This window comes from Bos javanicus, chromosome 18 (genome assembly GCF_032452875.1).
Source record: "Bos javanicus breed banteng chromosome 18, ARS-OSU_banteng_1.0, whole genome shotgun sequence".
NCBI lineage: Eukaryota > Metazoa > Chordata > Mammalia > Artiodactyla > Bovidae > Bos > Bos javanicus.
Window position 1 is genome coordinate 16,800,207 of NC_083885.1, and position 18,710 is coordinate 16,818,916.

The following is an 18,710-nucleotide window of genomic DNA, read 5'->3' on the forward strand; positions in this document are numbered from 1 at the left end:
TTCCCTAGTGACTCAGACAGTAAAGAATCCGCCTGCAATGCAGGAGACCTGGGTTAGATCCCTGGGTTGGGAAGATCCCCTGGAGGAGGGCATGGCAACCCACTCCAGTACTCTTGCCTGGAGAATCCCACGGACTGAGGAGCCTGGAGGGCTACAGTCCATGGAGTCGCAAAGAGTCGGACTCGACTGAGTGACTAGGCACAGCACTAAGTAAATATAAGGAAGTGGAGCTGTGTTCTCTCATTATAATTATTTTTAGGTTATTTTTGAAATATCAGTTTTTGGGGGGACTTCCCTGGTGGTCCAATGATTAAGAATTCACCTTTCAATGCAGAGAATGTGGCTTTGATCCCTGGCCTTTGATCCCTGGTCAGGGAACTAAAATCCCACATCCCATGGGCAACTAAGTCCATGCATTGCAACTAAAGAATTCTGTGTGCTGCAACGAAGACCCAGTGCAGCTAAAATTAAAAAAAAAAAAAAAACAATTTTTAAAACTGTATTACAATATAGTTCAGATAGCCCCCAAATATATAAAGAATTAAAGAAAACAAACTCATATACTCATCATTCAACTTAAGGAATAAAATATCACCAATCAGTTCAGTTCAGTTCAGTCGCTCAGTCGTGTCCGACTCTTTGTGACCCCGTGAATTGCAGCACGCCAGGCCTCCCTGTCCATCACCAACTCTCAGAATACACCCAAACCCATGTCCATCAAGTCAGTGATGCCATCCAGCCATCTCATCCTCTGTCGTCCCCTTCTCCTCCTGCCCCCAATCCCTCCCAGCATCAGTCTTTTCCAATGAGTCAACTCTTCGCATGAGGTGGCCAAAGTATTGGAGTTTCTGCTTTAGCATCAGTCCTTCCAAAGAACACCCAGGGCTGATCTCCTTCAGAATGGACTGGTTGGATCTCCCTGCAGTCCGTTGTTTTTAAAAAAAAAAAAAAAATCATATATTATTTTTTCAAACAGTTTTGCTTTATTGTTGTTTGGAGCCAATGGTTCTCAATTTCCACTGCATATTAGATTCACTTACCACTTTAAAAATCCCAATGTACACTCTCTACCTCAAACCAATGAAATCAAAACACCTAGGGGTGGACCTCCATCAGGATATTTTAAGCACCTTGGGTGACTCCAGTGTGCTGGGAAGGCTGAGAACCTGCCCTGAAGAGAAGCTGCTGTGAGGAGAGGTGAAATGATGCCCTGAATACCTAGTGGAAACGGGCTCTGGTTCTTGTCCTCTGACTAAGGGGTCAACAGTAGTTCTCAGTGGATCTAGACCTGGAACCCGCGGGACCTTCCCCACATTTTTGGGAAGAGCCTGCCATCTGCTGGCCAACTGAAGGAAAACAGGCAGATAACTTTGTCCCATGAGGCAGCAGCACTGAGTATGTGGAGCACTCTCCCAGTGACACAGGCAGCTGCCCCATGGCAGCTCTGGGAGAGGGCAGGGCCAGGCGAGGAGAGTGATCTTCAACTTGCCGACGAGCAGCTCTGCGACCCTGCAGAGTTGTACCAGGCTGGGAGCAGGAGCGGCCACTCTTCAGGGCCCCAGGAGGAAAAAGCAAGGATGAGGGGAAGAGGACCCACTGAACAAAAGGATTTTTAAGAGAGAAGACATCCACCTGGGAAACGCTCTCAGGAGAGAAGCGGGTGCTGCCTAAGAACCAGGAAGGGCACAGAGGCGATGCACACGTGGCACTAGCTCAGGTCCCGCTGTTGAATCAGCCCTGCCACAGTTCATTCCCACAGGGGTTTGTTTGCTTTTCTCTCTGCCTGGGACAGTCTTCCTTACCCCCGTCCCCTTCATCTGAGCAAACCTTTGTCCATTTCTCTGGTCTCATCTCTTCCACCAAGAAGCTTGCTCTGACTGCCTCCATCTCCTGAACCCTGCCCTTGCCTCCTGTCGCTTGGTGTTAAAACCTCCTGTTTACTTGCTAACTAGTTAATCTCTGGGAGGGCTTCCCTGGTGGCTCAGCTGGTAAAGAATCTGTCTGCAATGTGGGAGACCTGGGTTCGATTCCTTGGTTAGGAAGATTTCCCTGAAGAAGGGAACTGCTACCCCATTCCAGTATTCTGGCCTGAAGAATTTCACAGTCCATGGGGTCACAAACAGTCAGACACTGAGCAACTTTCACTCTCTATTTACTCTCTGGAGGACAAATTCCATGAGGGTGGGTACATCATTATGTCCCCAGCATCCACCCCACTGCAACAGAGTAAGAAATACTCATTTACTGAATTGATCTTTCTTAGGGCAAAACCAGACACTAATCTGAAAACAAAAGGAAAGTACTTTGAAACATATTCTCCTCAAACAATGAGGTCTCCCTAGAAGTAAATTGAAAATAATTACCCTTTCTATTTATATATATCTATAACCATTAGGGGAGAAGGCAATGGCACCCCACTCCAGTACTCTTGCCTGGAAAATCCCATGGACGGAGGAGCCTGGTAGGCTGTAGTCCATGGGGTCGCTAAGAGTCGGACACGACTGAGCGACTTCCCTTTCACTTTTCACTTTCATGCATTAGAGAAGGAAATGGCAACCCGCTCCAGTGTTCTTGCCTGGAGAATCCCAGGGACGGGGGAGCCTGGTGGGCTGCTGTCTATGGAGTCGCACAGAGTCGGACACGACTGAAGCGACTTAGCGGCAGCATAACCATTAGGGGTAGGGGGACACAAATGATCTTATTTTCAGTTGGCATATGTATTAATAATAAGTTAACTCTTTATTTCACCCATCTATGCTCCAATTAGTAAGCAAGCACAGGATAGACAGCTACTGTTTGGGAGCTGCCCACTCTTTCCTAACGTAGTAATAACACCCCAATTTTATTGTGGGGAAGCATCCTTCTCCATTCTCCATTTATGTGATTCAGGGTAGCTGATCGCCTCCCCAGGCCCGGGTACAGGCATACAGTTTGGGCCTGGCCCCTCACTGCATTCCAGCGGCCTAACACATAACTAGTTCAGGGATGAGCAACTCAAGTTGGCCCAGTGATTTAGCGCTGGAGTTTTGCTGGGATCCCTGGAGAAAGAGGACTGGGAGTATGGAGCGGGTGGAATGTGAGCCTCGGGCGGCTGGCAGCCGTGCTGTACCGTGAGGACAGAAGGCCAGAGAGTGAAGTCAAGCAAATGAAAGTGAGGCTGAGTGAAGAAAGGCAGAGCCCACACGGCAGATGTCCTTTTGATACTGGCACTCAACCCAGAGTTTTTTCTGGAACTTTCCATTACATGAGCTAATAACGTCCCTTTTACCAGAAAGCTTAAGAACGTTTCTGTTTGCTGTAGCTGAATGAATACCAGCTAACAGAGAAAGCAGAACTGAGAGTGCGACTTTTCCTTTTTTTTTTTTCTTTTGTACAAAATCAGTATACCACTTGCAACACTCTTAACACCAATCAGAAATTGTAATAAACTTTATCATTATTATGAAATTCCTCCGTGGTCTCCAGGGGAGCCAGCAAGTGCCCTACTCCAGGCTGTGCTCCCTCAATGTCCTTTTCCCGCCCATCACTAGCACTTGGAGCACACTCCAGCCCTGCTTTGCAGAGAAGCAGCCATCTCTGCAGAGGAGGCTTCAGGCTGTAGTCTTCCCCGCCGGCTCTGACTACTGCACCACGGCCGGCTCAGCCACGCCTGCCTCCACGCAGTCCCGCCTCCTCAGCTCATGGAACTACTGGCTATTGCCAGCAGGGCTGCGAACGTGGACCCCGGCTTCCTCTGCAGGACCTCAGGCTTGTCAAACTCCACCACCTGGGAGGCAGAGAGAGAAGAGGAGGGAAGCAGGGTGCAGCTGAGCTCAGTCCTGAGGGATCCGAAGGCCTGGGCGCCATCCTCCCAGCGGCCTGGGGGTGTCCCCTCACCTTCCCGTTGCCCATGACCAGGATGCGGTCGCAGTTGAGGATGGTGGTGACACGGTGCGCGATGATCAGCACTGTGCAGCCCCGGAAACTTTCATGGATTACGTGTTGGATGAGGATGTCCATCTCCAAGTCGAGGGAGGCTGTGGCCTCATCAATAAGGACGATCTGGTAGGTAAGAAAGAGGAGTGAAGGCAGCCTCCTCAGACTCAACCCTGGGTCTAGTCCTGGGGTGACTGCCAGTCTGCCTAGTACCTCAGCTGGAAAATCTTTGGACTTGGTTCGAAACCCACCTGGAGCTTTAAGTTATCCATCACATTATGAAGAGAATGTTAAGTCTCAACCAAGAGCTAACTACACTTTGTGTCTGTTAGTAGCTTAGTTGTGTCTGACTCTTTGCAACCCCATGGACTGTAGCCCGCCAGGCTCCTCTGTCCATGGAATTCTCCAGGCAAGAATCCTGGAAGTGGGTTACCATTTCCTTCTCCAGGGGGTCTTCCCAACCCAGGGATAGAACCCAGGTCTCCTGCATTGCAGGCAGATTCCTTACAGTCTGAACTACCAGGGACACCTTCTTTAGTGACCAGAAAATTAAGTTCTTAAAAGTGAAAATGTGCCAGTAGCAACTTCCTGTTTTATGAACTGCCTTCCTATTTGCCTGAATTAACGTAGAGCAATGTTCCTCTCAGGACAGCCAAGCACACCCGGGTGGCAGAAGAGATGGTGCAGCTAGTATGTGGATAAATGCACTTTTTACTTTAACATGTTTGTATTTCTTTCATTAACAATATGCATCAGATGCCATTTGCAGCAACATGGATGGCCCTAGAGATTGTCATATTGAGTGAAGTAAGACAGAGAAAGAGAAATATGACATCCCTTATATGTAGGATCTAAAAAGAAATGATACAAATGAACTTACAAAACAGAAAGAGACTAGCAGACATAGAGAACAAACTTTCAGTTTCAGGGGGAGGAAGAAAGGGGAGAAGGGATAGTTAGAGGGTTGGGGATGGACATGTACACACAGCTATATTTAAAATGGATAAACAACAAGGTCCTATTGTGTAGCAAAGGGAACTCTGCTCAATGTTATGAGCCTGGATGGGAGGGGAGTTTGGGGGAGAATGGATACATGTATATGTATGGCTGAGTTCCTTTGTTATTGGCCTGAAACTATCACAACATTGTTAATCGGCTATACCCCAACACAAAATAAAAAAGTTTAAAAAAATATATGCATTGGAAGAATTTAATTGGCATAGAAAGTGTGATTTTTGCTCCTTCACAAGACAAGGCATCACAAGTAAATCACAGGCTAGGTGGTACACAGATATGACAAAAATCATAAAGTGATGACGCAAACTTGGAAAACAATCTAGAGAAAGCAGCCTTCACACCAAGCAGCTCAGTAACTGAAATACGGAACTGAGGGGTTAAGAAAATGTTACCTACACATTGCCAGGCCTGTCACCCCTCTCTCTTAGCAAGACAGGAAAGTGCTTCCTCCTCTGAAACCTCCCTGCTCCAGGCCCCACGGAGCTCTGTCTGCTCTTCCCCTCAGCTCTGACTGTCGCACCAACAATTTTTGCACTGCTCATTAACTGACCATGTTGTGCATTGCATGTGCCTGTGTGTGCAAGTATGTATACCTGTGTGAGTGTGGAGGTGTGGGTGTGTGTGTATACAGCGCCTCACTTGTGAGGGAAAGTTGGCTCCTAAGTAGCCCCTGTAGTATCTGAAATATTTGGAAAATTTTAAACCAACAAAGGCCCATCTAGCCAAGGCTATGGCTTTTCCAGTGGTCATGTATGGATGTGAGAGTTGGACTGTGAAGAAGGCTGAGGGCCGAAAAATTGATGCTTTTGAACTGTGGTGTTGGAGAAGACTCTTGAGAGCCCCTTGGACTGCAAGGAGATCCAACCAGTCCATTCTCAAGGAGACCAGTCCTGGGTGTTCATTGGAAGGACTGGTGCTAAAGCTGAAACTCAAATGCTTTGGCCACCTGATGCGAAGAGCTGACTCATTTGAAAAGAGCCTGATGCTGGGAAACATTGAAGGTGGGAGGAGAAGGGGACGACAGAGGATGAGATGGCTGGATGGCATCACCGACTCGATGGACGTGAGTTTGAGTGAACTCTGGGAGTTGGTGATGGACAGGGAGGCCTGGCGTGCTGCGGTCCATGGGGTCGCAAAGAGTCGGACACGACTGAGTGACTGAACTGAACTGAACTGAAGAAACACTGTTGGATGGATGAAACTTTAAGAAAAAAATGTTCTTTTGCTCCTGAACAGGTGTCATCTGATTCTCACATCTAATAAAGATGAGGGAATGTCCTGCCCCCAAGTTTTAAAAGGAAAGCACAGTAGGCGACTTTGAGTGAATTTATCTCTGGCCTGTGGCTTGTGCAGGAGGTGTGCATTGGGGCTTGGTTGTGGCAAGGACATTTCAAGTCTAGGTTGGGGTGCCAGGGTGCAGAGTACGTGGGCAGAGAGGCCCCCCTTCCATAGGCAGGGTTGCCCAGAATGGCAGAAAGTTACCATCAAGCCCTTTGTGGATTTGTGGACAGAACCCAGGGTGGAGCCCAGAGTCCCAGGTGCTGAGGGAGAAACAGCAGTGTGTTTCCCAAGCTGGGCATCCCCCAGACCCCTCACATGCCCCACAGCTCTCACCTTGGAGCTGCGGAGGAGGGCCCGGGCAATGCAGAGCAGCTGCCGCTCCCCCACGGAGAAGTTTGAGCCATTTTCTGTAACTTCTGCTTGCAAGCCTTGTGGCAACTTTGAGATCTGTGATATCGAGGAAGACGCCCGTGAGCCACAGTGGGATGAGTTCTAAAACTGACCCCCTCGTACCTCTCCTGTCCTGTCCTGTCTGTGACAAGCCCTCCCCGCCCCTGTCTCCACACTCCAGACACTGACCTTTCTCGTCCCCAGCTCTGCCCATCCAGTTCCCCTCACAAGGTCTTTGCACCTGCTAGTTTTTAAACATGGAATGTTCTCTCAAGGATCTGTGCCCAGCTGCCCCCTCAGCATTTGGTCTGTCAAATGTGTGTCTCTACAGAGGCCCTGGCTGGCCACCCACTGTGGTGTCTGCAGTTCTCATCACTACCTACACAGCACTGGTCCCATCTGAGTTTCCTGACTGTAAGCACCAGAAAGACAAAGCTGTACCCCCCTTGCCCTGAGCTGGTAAATGCCTGGCTTACTACTGGCATCATCAGCCCTTATCTAGGGATCTCAAACCATCTCATTCCCGTGAGATGATTTAATCCACGCAGCGTCTGGCACACCGCACCAGAGGAGCCTGGAGGACCAGCAGGACTGAGAATTCAGCCTCACGCTTACCGTCTTGTTCAGGAACGTCCTCTTCAAGGCATCCCAGATCTGCTCGTCTGTGCAGCGGTGAAAAGGGTCCAGGTTGAATCTGCCTCAGGAGAGAAAGAGAAGTGTTCAAGAAGCACACTTGCCCATTGAGTCGTCTGCACCCCACAGAGCACGTGACCGAGGATGGTTGAGTAAGTGAAACTTGCTCAGTTGTGTCCAACTCTTTGGGATCCCATGGCCTGTAGGCCCACCAGGCTCCTCTGTCCGTGGAATTTTCCAGTCAAGAATACTGGAGTAGGTTGCCATTTCCATCTTTGGGGGATCTTCCGGACCCAGGGATTGAACCCAGGTGTATTGCATTGCAGGCAGACTTCTTGCCATCTGAGCCACCAGGGTAGTCAGGATGGTTAGAGCTGGATTATTGGATCCAGAGAAACTCATCAAACTCCCACAAGTGGTCTTCCTTGTGCCTTCCCAGTACCTCTTCCTTCTGCAGGCAGCAGCTCCCAAGTCTTGTTTGGGGGCCACCTCCTTCCTAGCCATCAAGCCTGTGTGGTCCAGGTGGAGCAGACTCGGGTGGAAGCAAACCAGAAGGTGGTAACCCCTGGCCGCAGCAATTGGCTGAGGGGTGGGGAAGGTAACCAATCAGAATGTATCTCAGGACCTAGACAACAATCACCAGAAAAAGGGTTTGTACTTTCTCACCAACTGCACAAATGAGGCTACAACCATCTTGCCTCAGGAAGAGGAGACATGGAGTCCCCACGGCCCACAGTGGAGCCCAAGGATGAAGCCAAGGCAGACTGAAGGGGATATTGGTCCTTTGAATCAACCTTGGCTTTCCTGTTTTGTGATTCAAGAGGTTCTTTTAGCTTAAGCCATCTGGGGTGTGTGTGCACGTCTCAGTGTGTGTTAGCATATACATAACATAATATTTATCATTTTAACTGTAACTGTACAATTTAGTGGCGTTCAACACATTTACAATGTCAGGTAACAACCACTAAAACTCATCAACACCAATAAAAACTCTGCCGATTGAACGTTCTCCCTCCCCTTCCTCCCTTATCCCCTGGTAACCTCTTTTCTACTTTCTGTTTCTACAGGTTTGCCTATTCCTGGTATCTCATTTACATGGAAATATACAATATTTGGAGCTTCCCAGGTGGCATTAGTGGTAAAGAACCTGCCTGCCAATACAGGTAGACATCATAGACTCAGTTCGATCCCATGGGTTGGGGAAGATCCCCTGGAGGAGGGCACGGCAACCCACTCCAGTATTCTTGCCTGGAGAATCGCATGGACAGAGGAGCCTGGCAGGCTTCAGTCCATAGGGTCACAAAGAGTAGGACACGACTGAAGCATCCTGCATCTGGCTTACTTCACTTAGCATAATGCTTTCAAGATCCATCCATGTTGTATCATGTATCAATTTTTCATTTGTTTCTGATTGAATGATATACCACAGTTTGTATAGGTCACATTTTGTTCATCCATTCATCTGTCAATGGACATTTGGGTGTTTCTACCTTTTGGCTATTGTGAATAAGGTCATAAGCACTGTTATACAAGTATCTGTTAAGCCCTGCTTTCAATTCTGTGGTAATTCTTTCAAATCTGTAGATTTGATTCTTGAAATTTAATTCTTTCAAATCTGTAGAACCAGGTTTGGTGGATCATATGATAATTCTACATTTAACTCTTTGAGGAACCACCAAATTGTTTTCCACAATGGCTGTGCTATTTTACGTTCTCACCAATAGTTCCTGAGGGTTCCAATTTCTCAACATTCTTACCAACACTTGTTATGTTCCTTTTTCTTTTCTTATTATCGCTAGTCTAGTAGGTATAAGGTGTTATCTCATTGTGGTAAGGTTGTTTTTTTTTTTTCCTGTCTCTTGCAGAGAAGGAATCCTAACTGATCATCCAGGCAATTAACATCATATTTGGATCTAATTGGACTTTATACCCATTAAAGTTTGCCCTGGCATTTGGCATAGGAAACATTATAAACACATCCTTGTTATGCAGCCACTCAGTCCCAGTTGAAAACTGTCTTAACCGCTGTTTTTTTTTTTTCCCCCCAGTTCAACATACATTCTGTGTGTATGGCTAGATTGAAGAGGCAGAAGATAGAATGCCCTATTTGCTTAATATTTGGTAATTGCCAAAGCATTTTTACAGATGGGTTCATTGACATCCTCTTCCTCATGAGACGGATCTCTTTTATTGATGAGAAAATTATGACTTATCAGTGTTAAGTGGCTTGTTCAAGCTCATACCACACGTCAGAGAGACAGGCTGGCATCAAGATACTCAGAGTTAGACAGAACCTCGAAAGGCAGGGAACCCAGGTCTCCTGTCCGCCGGTGCACACTTTCTGCTGCAAGCAGTGTGGGGGGAGGGGAGGTACTGTGACTCGGTAGGGCGATAGTATCTGGAGTTGTATCTCATCTCTACCTTTTGTGTGTGTGTCTCCTTCAATAAGTCACTATCCTAAGTTCAGTTTGTAGAAAGTAATAGTGCCCACCTCACAGAGTTGCTCTGACACTGCAATGACCCAGAATATTAAAGCATAGGGCTGGCACATTTAAATGTTCAATAAATATTAATTCATGTTTCTACTACTCCTATATCAAGGCACGATAGATTCAGGCCAACTTCTACCTTAACACAGAAATCTATCACTAAATTTTATCTCATTCCTCTAAAACAACACAATTGGTACAATGTTCTCTGTGCATACAGTACGCACTCTCCTTGGAAAGGCTTTCCTCCTTTTTTCTGCCGTGCAGTCTTCTACTTAGCCTTCAAGACCCTACTCAAAGGCCTCCCCTGCTTCTCTGGAAGGCTTTCTGAATTCCCCCAGGCAGAGTTATTTGTCCTATTTTTAGGTTCCCTTAGCAATGGGTTTATATCTCTGATCTAGCAAATTACATCCTTGTATTAATATTATAACTTGACAGGTCTTACATGTCTACAACTCCCCGCACACTTGAATGTGAACTTCTGAGGGGAAGAAGGGCACTGATCATTCATCCAAGTGTCCCCAGTCCCTAGCACAATGTCGACCTGGCAGAGGCTCAGAAAAGGCAAGTTAAGTGGATGAAAGGATGAAGGAATGAATGAATGATGGGTAAATAAATAAATGGATGACTGAAGCTCTGTGGTTAGTCTATCCTCTTGCCTCTAAGAAGATAAATGCCCTTAGATATCCCTGTATGTGAGGCACCCAGCTTCATTTTCATGCCTCATCCTTCCTCAGACTCCGTACCGTGGACTCCCACGCGGCTAAGAAGCACTAACAAGCACCAGCAGTAACCTGGATGATGCTTAATCCCCAAGTTGCCTTCAGAAGAAACAGAAAGTGTGGCGAGGAGGCCAGAGACCCAGTTCCATCTGCCTCACTGACGGGACTGCCTGGATTGCAAACATCGAGCTTAAACACCCCTGTTGGCCTTATCCAGAGGGAGACAGAAGAGAATAAACCACATCCAGACATGGAAATATGTGGTCAACCACAGAGCAAACACTGATAGTGATATGAAATCTGACCAATCCCATTAGGGTTTTTAAAAATTAAAATTAGGCCTTTTGTTTAGGCCTTTTGATTGAAGTGTTCTTGTGTGTATCCAGGCCTCATTCATTCATCAGGGACATCTCTTCTCCCACCAAGGAGAGAGCAGAGGCCCAGAAATTGGGACTCTGGCCACAGGTGATGAGAGGCAGCCCATCCCTAGGGATCCACTCAGTGACTCCTGCTGGGAGACTGTCCTCTGCTCAGGCTGCCTCAGCCCAGCGCTCACCTGATGGTCCCCGACAGCAGGACTGGATCTTGAGGGATAACTGAGAACTTGGACCGCAGGTCCTCCAGGCTGAGGCTACAGATGTCCACGCCGTCGATGAGGATGCGGCCACCAGCTGGTTCCACCAGGCGGAAAAGAGCCACCCCCAAGGAGGACTTCCCTGCAGGGCAAGAATAAGTGGGGCTCTGTCTCCTGAGTCTGCAGGAGGGGCAGCACAGGTCAGACCTGGTGTCCACCCCAGACTCCCCTCCCCATGACCCCCTCCTTGTCATCATGAACCAGAGAGGGCAGAAGAGGCTTGGAGTCTCCAGTCCCCACCCCAAGGGGTGCCCAAAACCATGAACAGCTCTTACTGCCTCAGTCAGAGGGCGTGAATGGAGCCCTGGGTAAATCCAGCCCACACATAAGTTTTGTTTCACACACACGATGTTATTGCTGCTTTTTTAATTCTTTGCCAGCATTAAAAAAAAAAAAAAAAATCCAAAGACCCAGTATACAAAAGCTCAAACTGCATGATTCTCTTGAGAGTCAGTAAAATGGGCAACACTGGGCCCATATCCCCTCAGGCAACAGGCAGCTAGAGCCAAGCATAGCTGCTTCCTTGAGAGAGAACAGTATTCAAGTTCAATGAGCTGCCCTCCCCACCCTCGTTTCCTCACACCCCAGGCCCATCACGTACATTTGAGTTTCCAACCTCTGCTGTAAAAGGTAAGGTCCGTGTGAGGGGCAGCCATGTGTCTTGTTCACCTTTGTGTTTCCAGGCCTGGCATACAGTAAGTGCTCACTAAATACCTACTGGATGAATTCAGTCAATTGGACCATCACTACTTGAGAGCAGCTCTACATCAGACCCAGCCCTCTCAGCCCAGCTGCAGGGGAGAAATGGAAAGGGAGAAGCACATGAAAGAATACAGCTGGGAGCTCTTCACTTTGCAGCAGTACAAGGCCTGCAGGAGCCTGAGGAAACAGAGACTTGGGAGGCTCCTGTCATCCTGGGGGGCTGCCTGGAGGAGGCAGCCCCTGGAGCCCAAGACTGGGATCTGAACAAGGCAAAAAGTGGAAAGGGGTGAATACCCTTGGGTCAGATCTCCCAAAAGTGATGAGAGGAAGAGAAGGAAGAGGTCAGCCAGGAGAAAGGAAGTGGGGAGAAGCAGGTGGAAAAAGAGGTACTCCTTGGAAGAAAAGTTATGACCAACCTAGATAGCATATTGAAAAGCAGAGACATTGCTTTGCCAACAAAGGTCCGTCTAGTCAAGGCTATGGTTTTTCCAGTGGTCACGTATGGATGTGAGAGTTGGACTGTGAAGAAAGCTGAGTACTGAAGAATTGATGCTTTTGAACTGTGGTGTTGGAGAAGACTCTTGAGAGTCCCTTGGCCTGCAAGGAGATCCAACCAGTCCATTCTGAAGGAGATCAGCCCTGGGTGTTCTTTGGAAGAAATGATGCTAAAGCTGAAACTCCAGTACTTTGGCCACCTCATGCGAAGAGCTGACTCATTGGAAAAGACTCTGATGCTGGGAGGGATTGGGGGCAGGAGGAGAAGGGGACGACAGAGGATGAGATGGCTGGATGGCATCACTGACTCGATGGACGTGAGTTTGAGCGAACTCCGGGAGTTGGTGATGGACAGGGAGGCCTGGCGTGCTGCGATTCATGGGGTCTCAAAGAGTCGGACACGAATGAGCGACTGAACTGAACTGACTGAGAGGGCGAGGGGAGAAGGAAAGTGTTAGTCACTCAGTCCTGTCCAACTCTTTGTGAGCCCATGGACTGTGTAGCCCACCAAGATCCTCTGTCCATGAGATTCTTTGGGCAAGAACACTGGAGTGGGCTGCCATTTCCTTCTCCAGGGGATCTTCCAGATCCAGGGATCAAACCTGGGTCTCCTGCACTGCAGGCAGATTCTTTACCATCTGAGCCACCAGGGAAGCCCACGCAAGCTGGTCTTCGCCCTTGCAGAGCTCTGCACACCCCCTGCAGGAAGCACTCGTTCCTGCACCCTGTTCACCCTTCCATCGCAAACATTGGCCTCAGAGTGCAGACTACTGTAGTTCAAGGGCCCAACAACTCCGTGGCTCTGTTAACATCACCCCTCTCCTTCCCCAGGGCCTTCACCACCAAGGCAATTATCTTCCTCATTCCTTATTTGATGACCTGTCAACATCTGTCGCCTCCACTGGGATCCCATGACAGCAGTGACTATGGGTTTTGTTCTTCTAGCACAAAATGAGTCCCCAGTAACTATTTGTAGGGTCACTGAGTCACCACATGTCTGAAGACAAGTCTGACACCCAAATCCAATGTTGAAGACAGGGCATGCCCTGGACCCTGAGCTCACCAGAGCCTGTCCTTCCCACGATGCCCACCACTTCCTGGCTGTGAATCGTCAGGCTGAGGCCGTTGAGGACAATGGGCGTGTTGTCTCTGTATTTCATCTGGTAATCCTGGAACGTGATTTCCCCATGCTGTGGCCACCCATGAGGACAGCTTGCGCCTTCTATGTGTAAAGGAGCCTCAGGGACACACATCTCGTTTTCAAACAGAGAAAAATAAATCAATGATTATCCATCTCTGCCCATCCCCTGCTGACCCACTGGCCTCTAGCTGTTGAGTGTGTGAACCATCCCAGCCTGCCCTTGAATCAGGGTTGGGCCACCACCATGTGATCAGAGGAGCATCCCACCCCCAATCACCTGAAATGCACATGATTTTATCCCCAAAGAGTGAGAAACCATATTGGTAGTTCCCATGTTATTAACATAGAAAACTCTAATTTATTGTGTGAGGCTCTAAAGACACAGAATCCGGAATAATGATAACCAGGATAGCAGGGTTAGCTCACTCCTGTTAGTTGTGTTTTAGAGCTCAGAGCCCTTGGGCAGACAATTTCTTTCTATTCCTATCCTAGGAGGTAGGCAATTTTAAATGATTTCACAGGCAAGGAAATAGAGGCTCACACAGGTCGGATGACATGTTAAGATCACACAGCTGATGGGGACTCAAACCCAGGGCTGCCTGACTCTAAGCCCACAACTCTGCATTGAGCAAGGTGGCTGGATTGGGAGGAAAGATTCCTCCTCTGGATATTGGGATAATAATTCAGCTAACCATATTAAGTTGTTTTGTGATTCCATGAAACAATCTAGATATCATTATACTGAGCCTTTACTATGGGCCAGGCACTGCGTTAAGTGATTTACATAGGATGTGATCTAATCTTTGTAATAACCCAATGACACAGATACTGTGATCTGTCTCATTTCATTGATGGGGAGCTGAGAGGCTGAATAAGTCACAAGGCTACACAGCTGACTCAAGGAGCAAAGCTTAGACCTGAACCCAGGTGATCTGTTTCCACATCTGGATTCTTAAGTACTATGACGTAAATAGAAGCCATATTAATAACAATTATTATTGTTATCATCATTATTATATTTGAGCAAACCTCTCTCTTCTAAAAAGGGCAGATCATTCCATCTATATCCAAGAGTGCCATGAGGGATATGGTCAAAAAGAGCTGATGAGTGTGGAAGAGCTTCTGAGAGATGATATATATCCTTCTGGGGGAGCTGAAGGGGAAGGACCAGAAGCCAGTTGCCTCCTGGGAAAATCTCAGGGCCCTTGAGGTGCTGGGGCTTGCAAAGGCTGGACGTGAGACTTCCACATCTCCCTGCACAAAGCCAGATCTGTGTCCCACCTTCATGTACTGCAGTATCCTCTCCACAGCTGTCAAGCATGCCTCTGCCTCTGAACCAATCCGGACACTGGCCTGGAAGTTGGACGCCAGCTGGAACAAAGGAGAAGTATCTGAGTAGCAGGCTGTAGGGGTGACCTCAGGTTCTCACCACTTCCAAAGGTGGGAAATTGCCATTCCTCCTGAGTAGCTCCTCAAACCAAGACAACTTCCCTTAAAGGGAAGGAGCAGGTATCTCTGGTGCCCCACTGAGCTACGTCTGAGTGTGGCTGCAGCTGTGGTGGGCAGCTGTAGGAGAGAATCCCACCAAGCCTGTTTCACCTCAGGTGCCCTTTGCTTTATGTTCAAAACCTTTGTCCATACTACAGGAGCCCACTCAGCCCAAGTGCAGCCCAGAAACATGGGAGTTACGGCCCTTGGGAGCAGCCCTCTCCTAGTGGGGAAAGGAGCCACTAGATAAACTCTCCTATCTCTTGGCCTTCAGGGACAATCCTGTTAGTTGGTGATGGAGCAGTGACTCTCGATGACACTCTTGCAGTGCAATTCCTCCTCCCCTGTCACATGCTCCTGCTCCTGGGTCCTTTCTAGACAGCATCTCACAAATAATCTACCTGCATCCGAGTCCTTGTCTCAGGCTCTGCCTTCAGGAAAAACCAGACTAAGAGGAGCCTCAGGAATTCTTAGGAATTGGAGGCACCACAGATGAGGATACAGAGGCCCAGAGAGAGGAAGTGATACACACAGAATCACCCAGAAGCCAGCGGCAGAGCTGGGATGGGGGCCCCAGTTTTGATGCTCTGCACCCCTCAGGCCATGCAGAAGGTGCCAGGCAACAACTCCCTTATACAGTCAATCAACAAACTCTGATGGAGGTGCTGGGCCAGGCTCCATGCTTAAAGTGCAGCAGACCCAGGCCCTGCCCTCAAGGAGCACCCAGTAGAATGGGGAGAAAGACAGGTCAATCGAGAAGGCGGCATGATAGAGGAAGCACTCAGCTCCGTCATGGCCACAGGACAGTCACCAGACGAGGGCTGCTGGGTAGGCTTCCTGGAGGGGGTGGCACTGGAGGCACCTTTTTAAGGAGAGGTGGGATTTAGCCAGCTAAACATGGATGGAGACAGGTGTTCCTAGTAGGGGGACAGTCTTGACAGTAGTAAAATGGCATCATCCATTCAGGGCTCCTCAGGCCATGTGACTGTGGATAAAGCAAAGGGTATGTACGGGCTAAGGAGACCAGGGAGGGAAAACCTGTAGAAGTCAGAGAAGAGGCCACCATCATGAAATGACACTGAGCTGGGAAAGGATATCAGGCACAGTTGACTGACTGCCTATCAACAGCCAGTCCCATCTTCGTTCCTTGCTGACACAGCTTCTGTTATGTTCAGGTGTCTGGCAGCCTGGAATTCCAGGGAGGCTTGGTTACTTCAAACCAATCATATTAACCCCTATCCTCTTGCCAATGACTGGTTTAGCAGTGACGTGAAGTCACTCAGTCGTGTCCGACTCTTTGCGACACCATGAACTGTAGCCTACCAGGCTTCTCAGTCTATGGGATTTTCCAGGCAAGAGTACTGGAGTGGGGTGCCACTTCCTTCTCCAGGGGATCTTCCTGACCCAGGGATCTAGCCCCCGTCTCCCTCATTGCAGGCAGACGCTTTACCCTCTGAGCCACCAGGGAAGCCCTAGCAGTGAGCCATGACACAATTCTGGCCAACGAAGCACAAGGAAAACTCAGATGTGAGTATTCTAGGAAACAACTCCTTGTTCTTACAAGGGGGCACATGGAAAAAGTTATCTCCTCTCCAGTCTTTAGCAGTTTCTGGATGAGGATGAGTTGTTTGGGGCTGCAGCAGCCATTCCGTGAACTTGAGTAGACAATCCTGAGGATAAAGTCAGACTGCGAATGCCAGAGCAGAAAAATTAAAGATCATGGGTTCATGATAAGCCAGTAAATTTGCCAACAGAGGACAGCCCTACCTCAGCCTTCTGGTCACATCAGATAATAAGTTCCCAGATTGCTAAGGCCATTTTGAATTGGTTATATGACTTGTTTTGGCTTGTAACCAAAAGTATCTCTAATATTTACTAAGAAATCTCTCAAGGCTACAAAGCAACATTGTGTGTAATACCTGCCTCCCGAAGCCTGAATTTCCTCCAGAGTACATGCAGAAGTCAAAGTCTGATCAGAGGAGAGAGTGTGTGTGGGGACTAGGGCCAGATGTAAGGGCCTGGAATGTAGGTGGATGGCTTAGGTTTAGTGCATAACGAGACAAAGAGTCTCTAGAGGGTCTAACCAAGGTGATGACATGAGGAAAACCAGAATTAAAGATCACTCTGGAGTGGGGGTAGTTCAGCTGGTAAAGAATTCACCTGCAATGCAGGAGACCCCAGTTCAATTCCTAGGTCAGGAAGTTCCCCTGGAGAAGGGAGAGGCTACCCATTCTAGTATTCTTGGGCTTCCCTTCTGGCTCAGATGGTGAAGAATCCTCCTGCAATGATGGAGACCTGGGTTTGATCCCTGGGCTGGGAAAATCCCCTGGAGGAAGGCATGGCAACCCACTCCAGTATCCTTGCCTGGAGAACCTCCATGGATAGAGGACCCTGGCAGGCTACAGTCCATGGGGTCTCAAAGAGTCAGACATGACTGAGCAGCTAAACTGAAGAAAGTGGATGGGAAGGGGTTCAGGGATGGGCAAGGCAGGTGGGCTGAGAAGTTGTTACCCAGCATAGAAATTAGACACTCAAACAGAACACCAGACATTGAGAAGAAAGGATGAACTTAGGGCCATTCTTAAATCCTCAGGCCCTCTAGCAGAGTTTCTCCTTGGTGTCCTGTGGTGGGACAACTGGTCAACCCTGAGCAACCACCCCAATACATGGTGCACTTGGGACAGCAAAGCCTCCACCCACTCTTTGCTCCAGCACTAGATAACCTAGGCACAGGGTTCAGCAGGCAGGGGGCATCTCTGTCCTTAGTGACGCACGTCCCCCAGGACTCCAGTGTGGGGCCTCCCCCCAGAGTTCTGGAAGGCTCAGGGTAATTCTGCAGTGGGCCACATGCACATGTGTTCATGTGTGTGCAGGTGTGTGTTTATATATTTGTGTGTCAGAAAAAATGAGAGAGAGAAGAGTGTGTCCCCCCATGGACAAACCTGTCTCTCAGCTGCTGTGGGAACACAGGCAAATTAACTCTGGAAACTGTAGCTTCTTATCTGTAAGCTGGGAACCATAATAGGGAACGTTTATCCAGCGTTTATTCTGGGCCAAGGTTTTAACACGTATGAACACTTGAGTTTACATATATTCCTTACAAGTCTATGATTCCAGAACTTTTATTATCTCCCTTTCATAAAAGGAATAAGGAGGGTAACAGATTTCCCCAAAGTCACATAGATGATAATGAACAGAGCCTGTTGAGAACCTGCAGCTTCCAAACCACATGTTCTTAACCACTTGGCCGCATCTCATGGAATGTGGTGACAGTTCAATGGAAGAAGCATAGCAAGTGTCCAGCAGGGCATGGGCTCAGTGCAAGCTCCCCAGCTGCCCACTTAAGGCCTGGGGCGGCTGTCTGTGGGCATGCGCACCACACAGCCACCTGCATGGCCTGTGCACCCTCAGAAGAGTCTGCACACAGGCCTGGCCATGTGAGCACAGCACTCATGTGTGTCTGCCACAGGGTTCAACAAGGAGCAGGAAGGAGCCCCTCTGCATCCAAAAGGATGCCTCAACAGGGGGCACACAAGACCCAAGCCCAGTTAGAGAGAAAGAATGAGAGAGGATGGTTAACGACTACCCCTGTGGGAGAGGGTGCCAATGGAACTGTGCACCCACAGTTTACTGAGTTTCCTAACTAGCCTCACAGCCCTCTGGGGAGAGCCCTTCCCCAGGACTTTGTGGACATAAGCCTTGGCCCTGATCCTGGGCATGGAAGAATTCAGGCCATGAGACATGAAAAGCTTCTACACCAGGGTCCCCTCAAGAACCCATTTTAAAAATCAGATTCCAAGACC

At 48.6% G+C, this 18,710-nt stretch overlaps 1 protein-coding gene across 3 annotated transcripts in view; it reads right to left on the reverse strand.

Annotated features, from left to right (window-relative positions):
• Positions 1–2,131: 2,131 nt before the first annotated feature.
• The window catches only part of ABCC11 (ATP binding cassette subfamily C member 11), a 90,229-nt gene continuing 73,650 nt past the window's right edge, over positions 2,132–18,710 (reverse strand). For all 3 annotated transcript variants that reach the window (XM_061387101.1, XM_061387102.1, XM_061387104.1), the window contains 7 exons: positions 14,701–14,790; positions 13,342–13,531; positions 11,004–11,163; positions 7,219–7,297; positions 6,547–6,660; positions 3,877–4,041; positions 2,132–3,766 (listed from right to left, as the gene is read on the reverse strand). In XM_061387101.1, the coding sequence (XP_061243085.1) occupies positions 3,674–3,766; positions 3,877–4,041; positions 6,547–6,660; positions 7,219–7,297; positions 11,004–11,163; positions 13,342–13,531; positions 14,701–14,790 (891 nt within the window). In that variant the 3' untranslated portion in view covers positions 2,132–3,673. The remainder of the gene's footprint in view (positions 3,767–3,876; positions 4,042–6,546; positions 6,661–7,218; positions 7,298–11,003; positions 11,164–13,341; positions 13,532–14,700; positions 14,791–18,710) is intronic.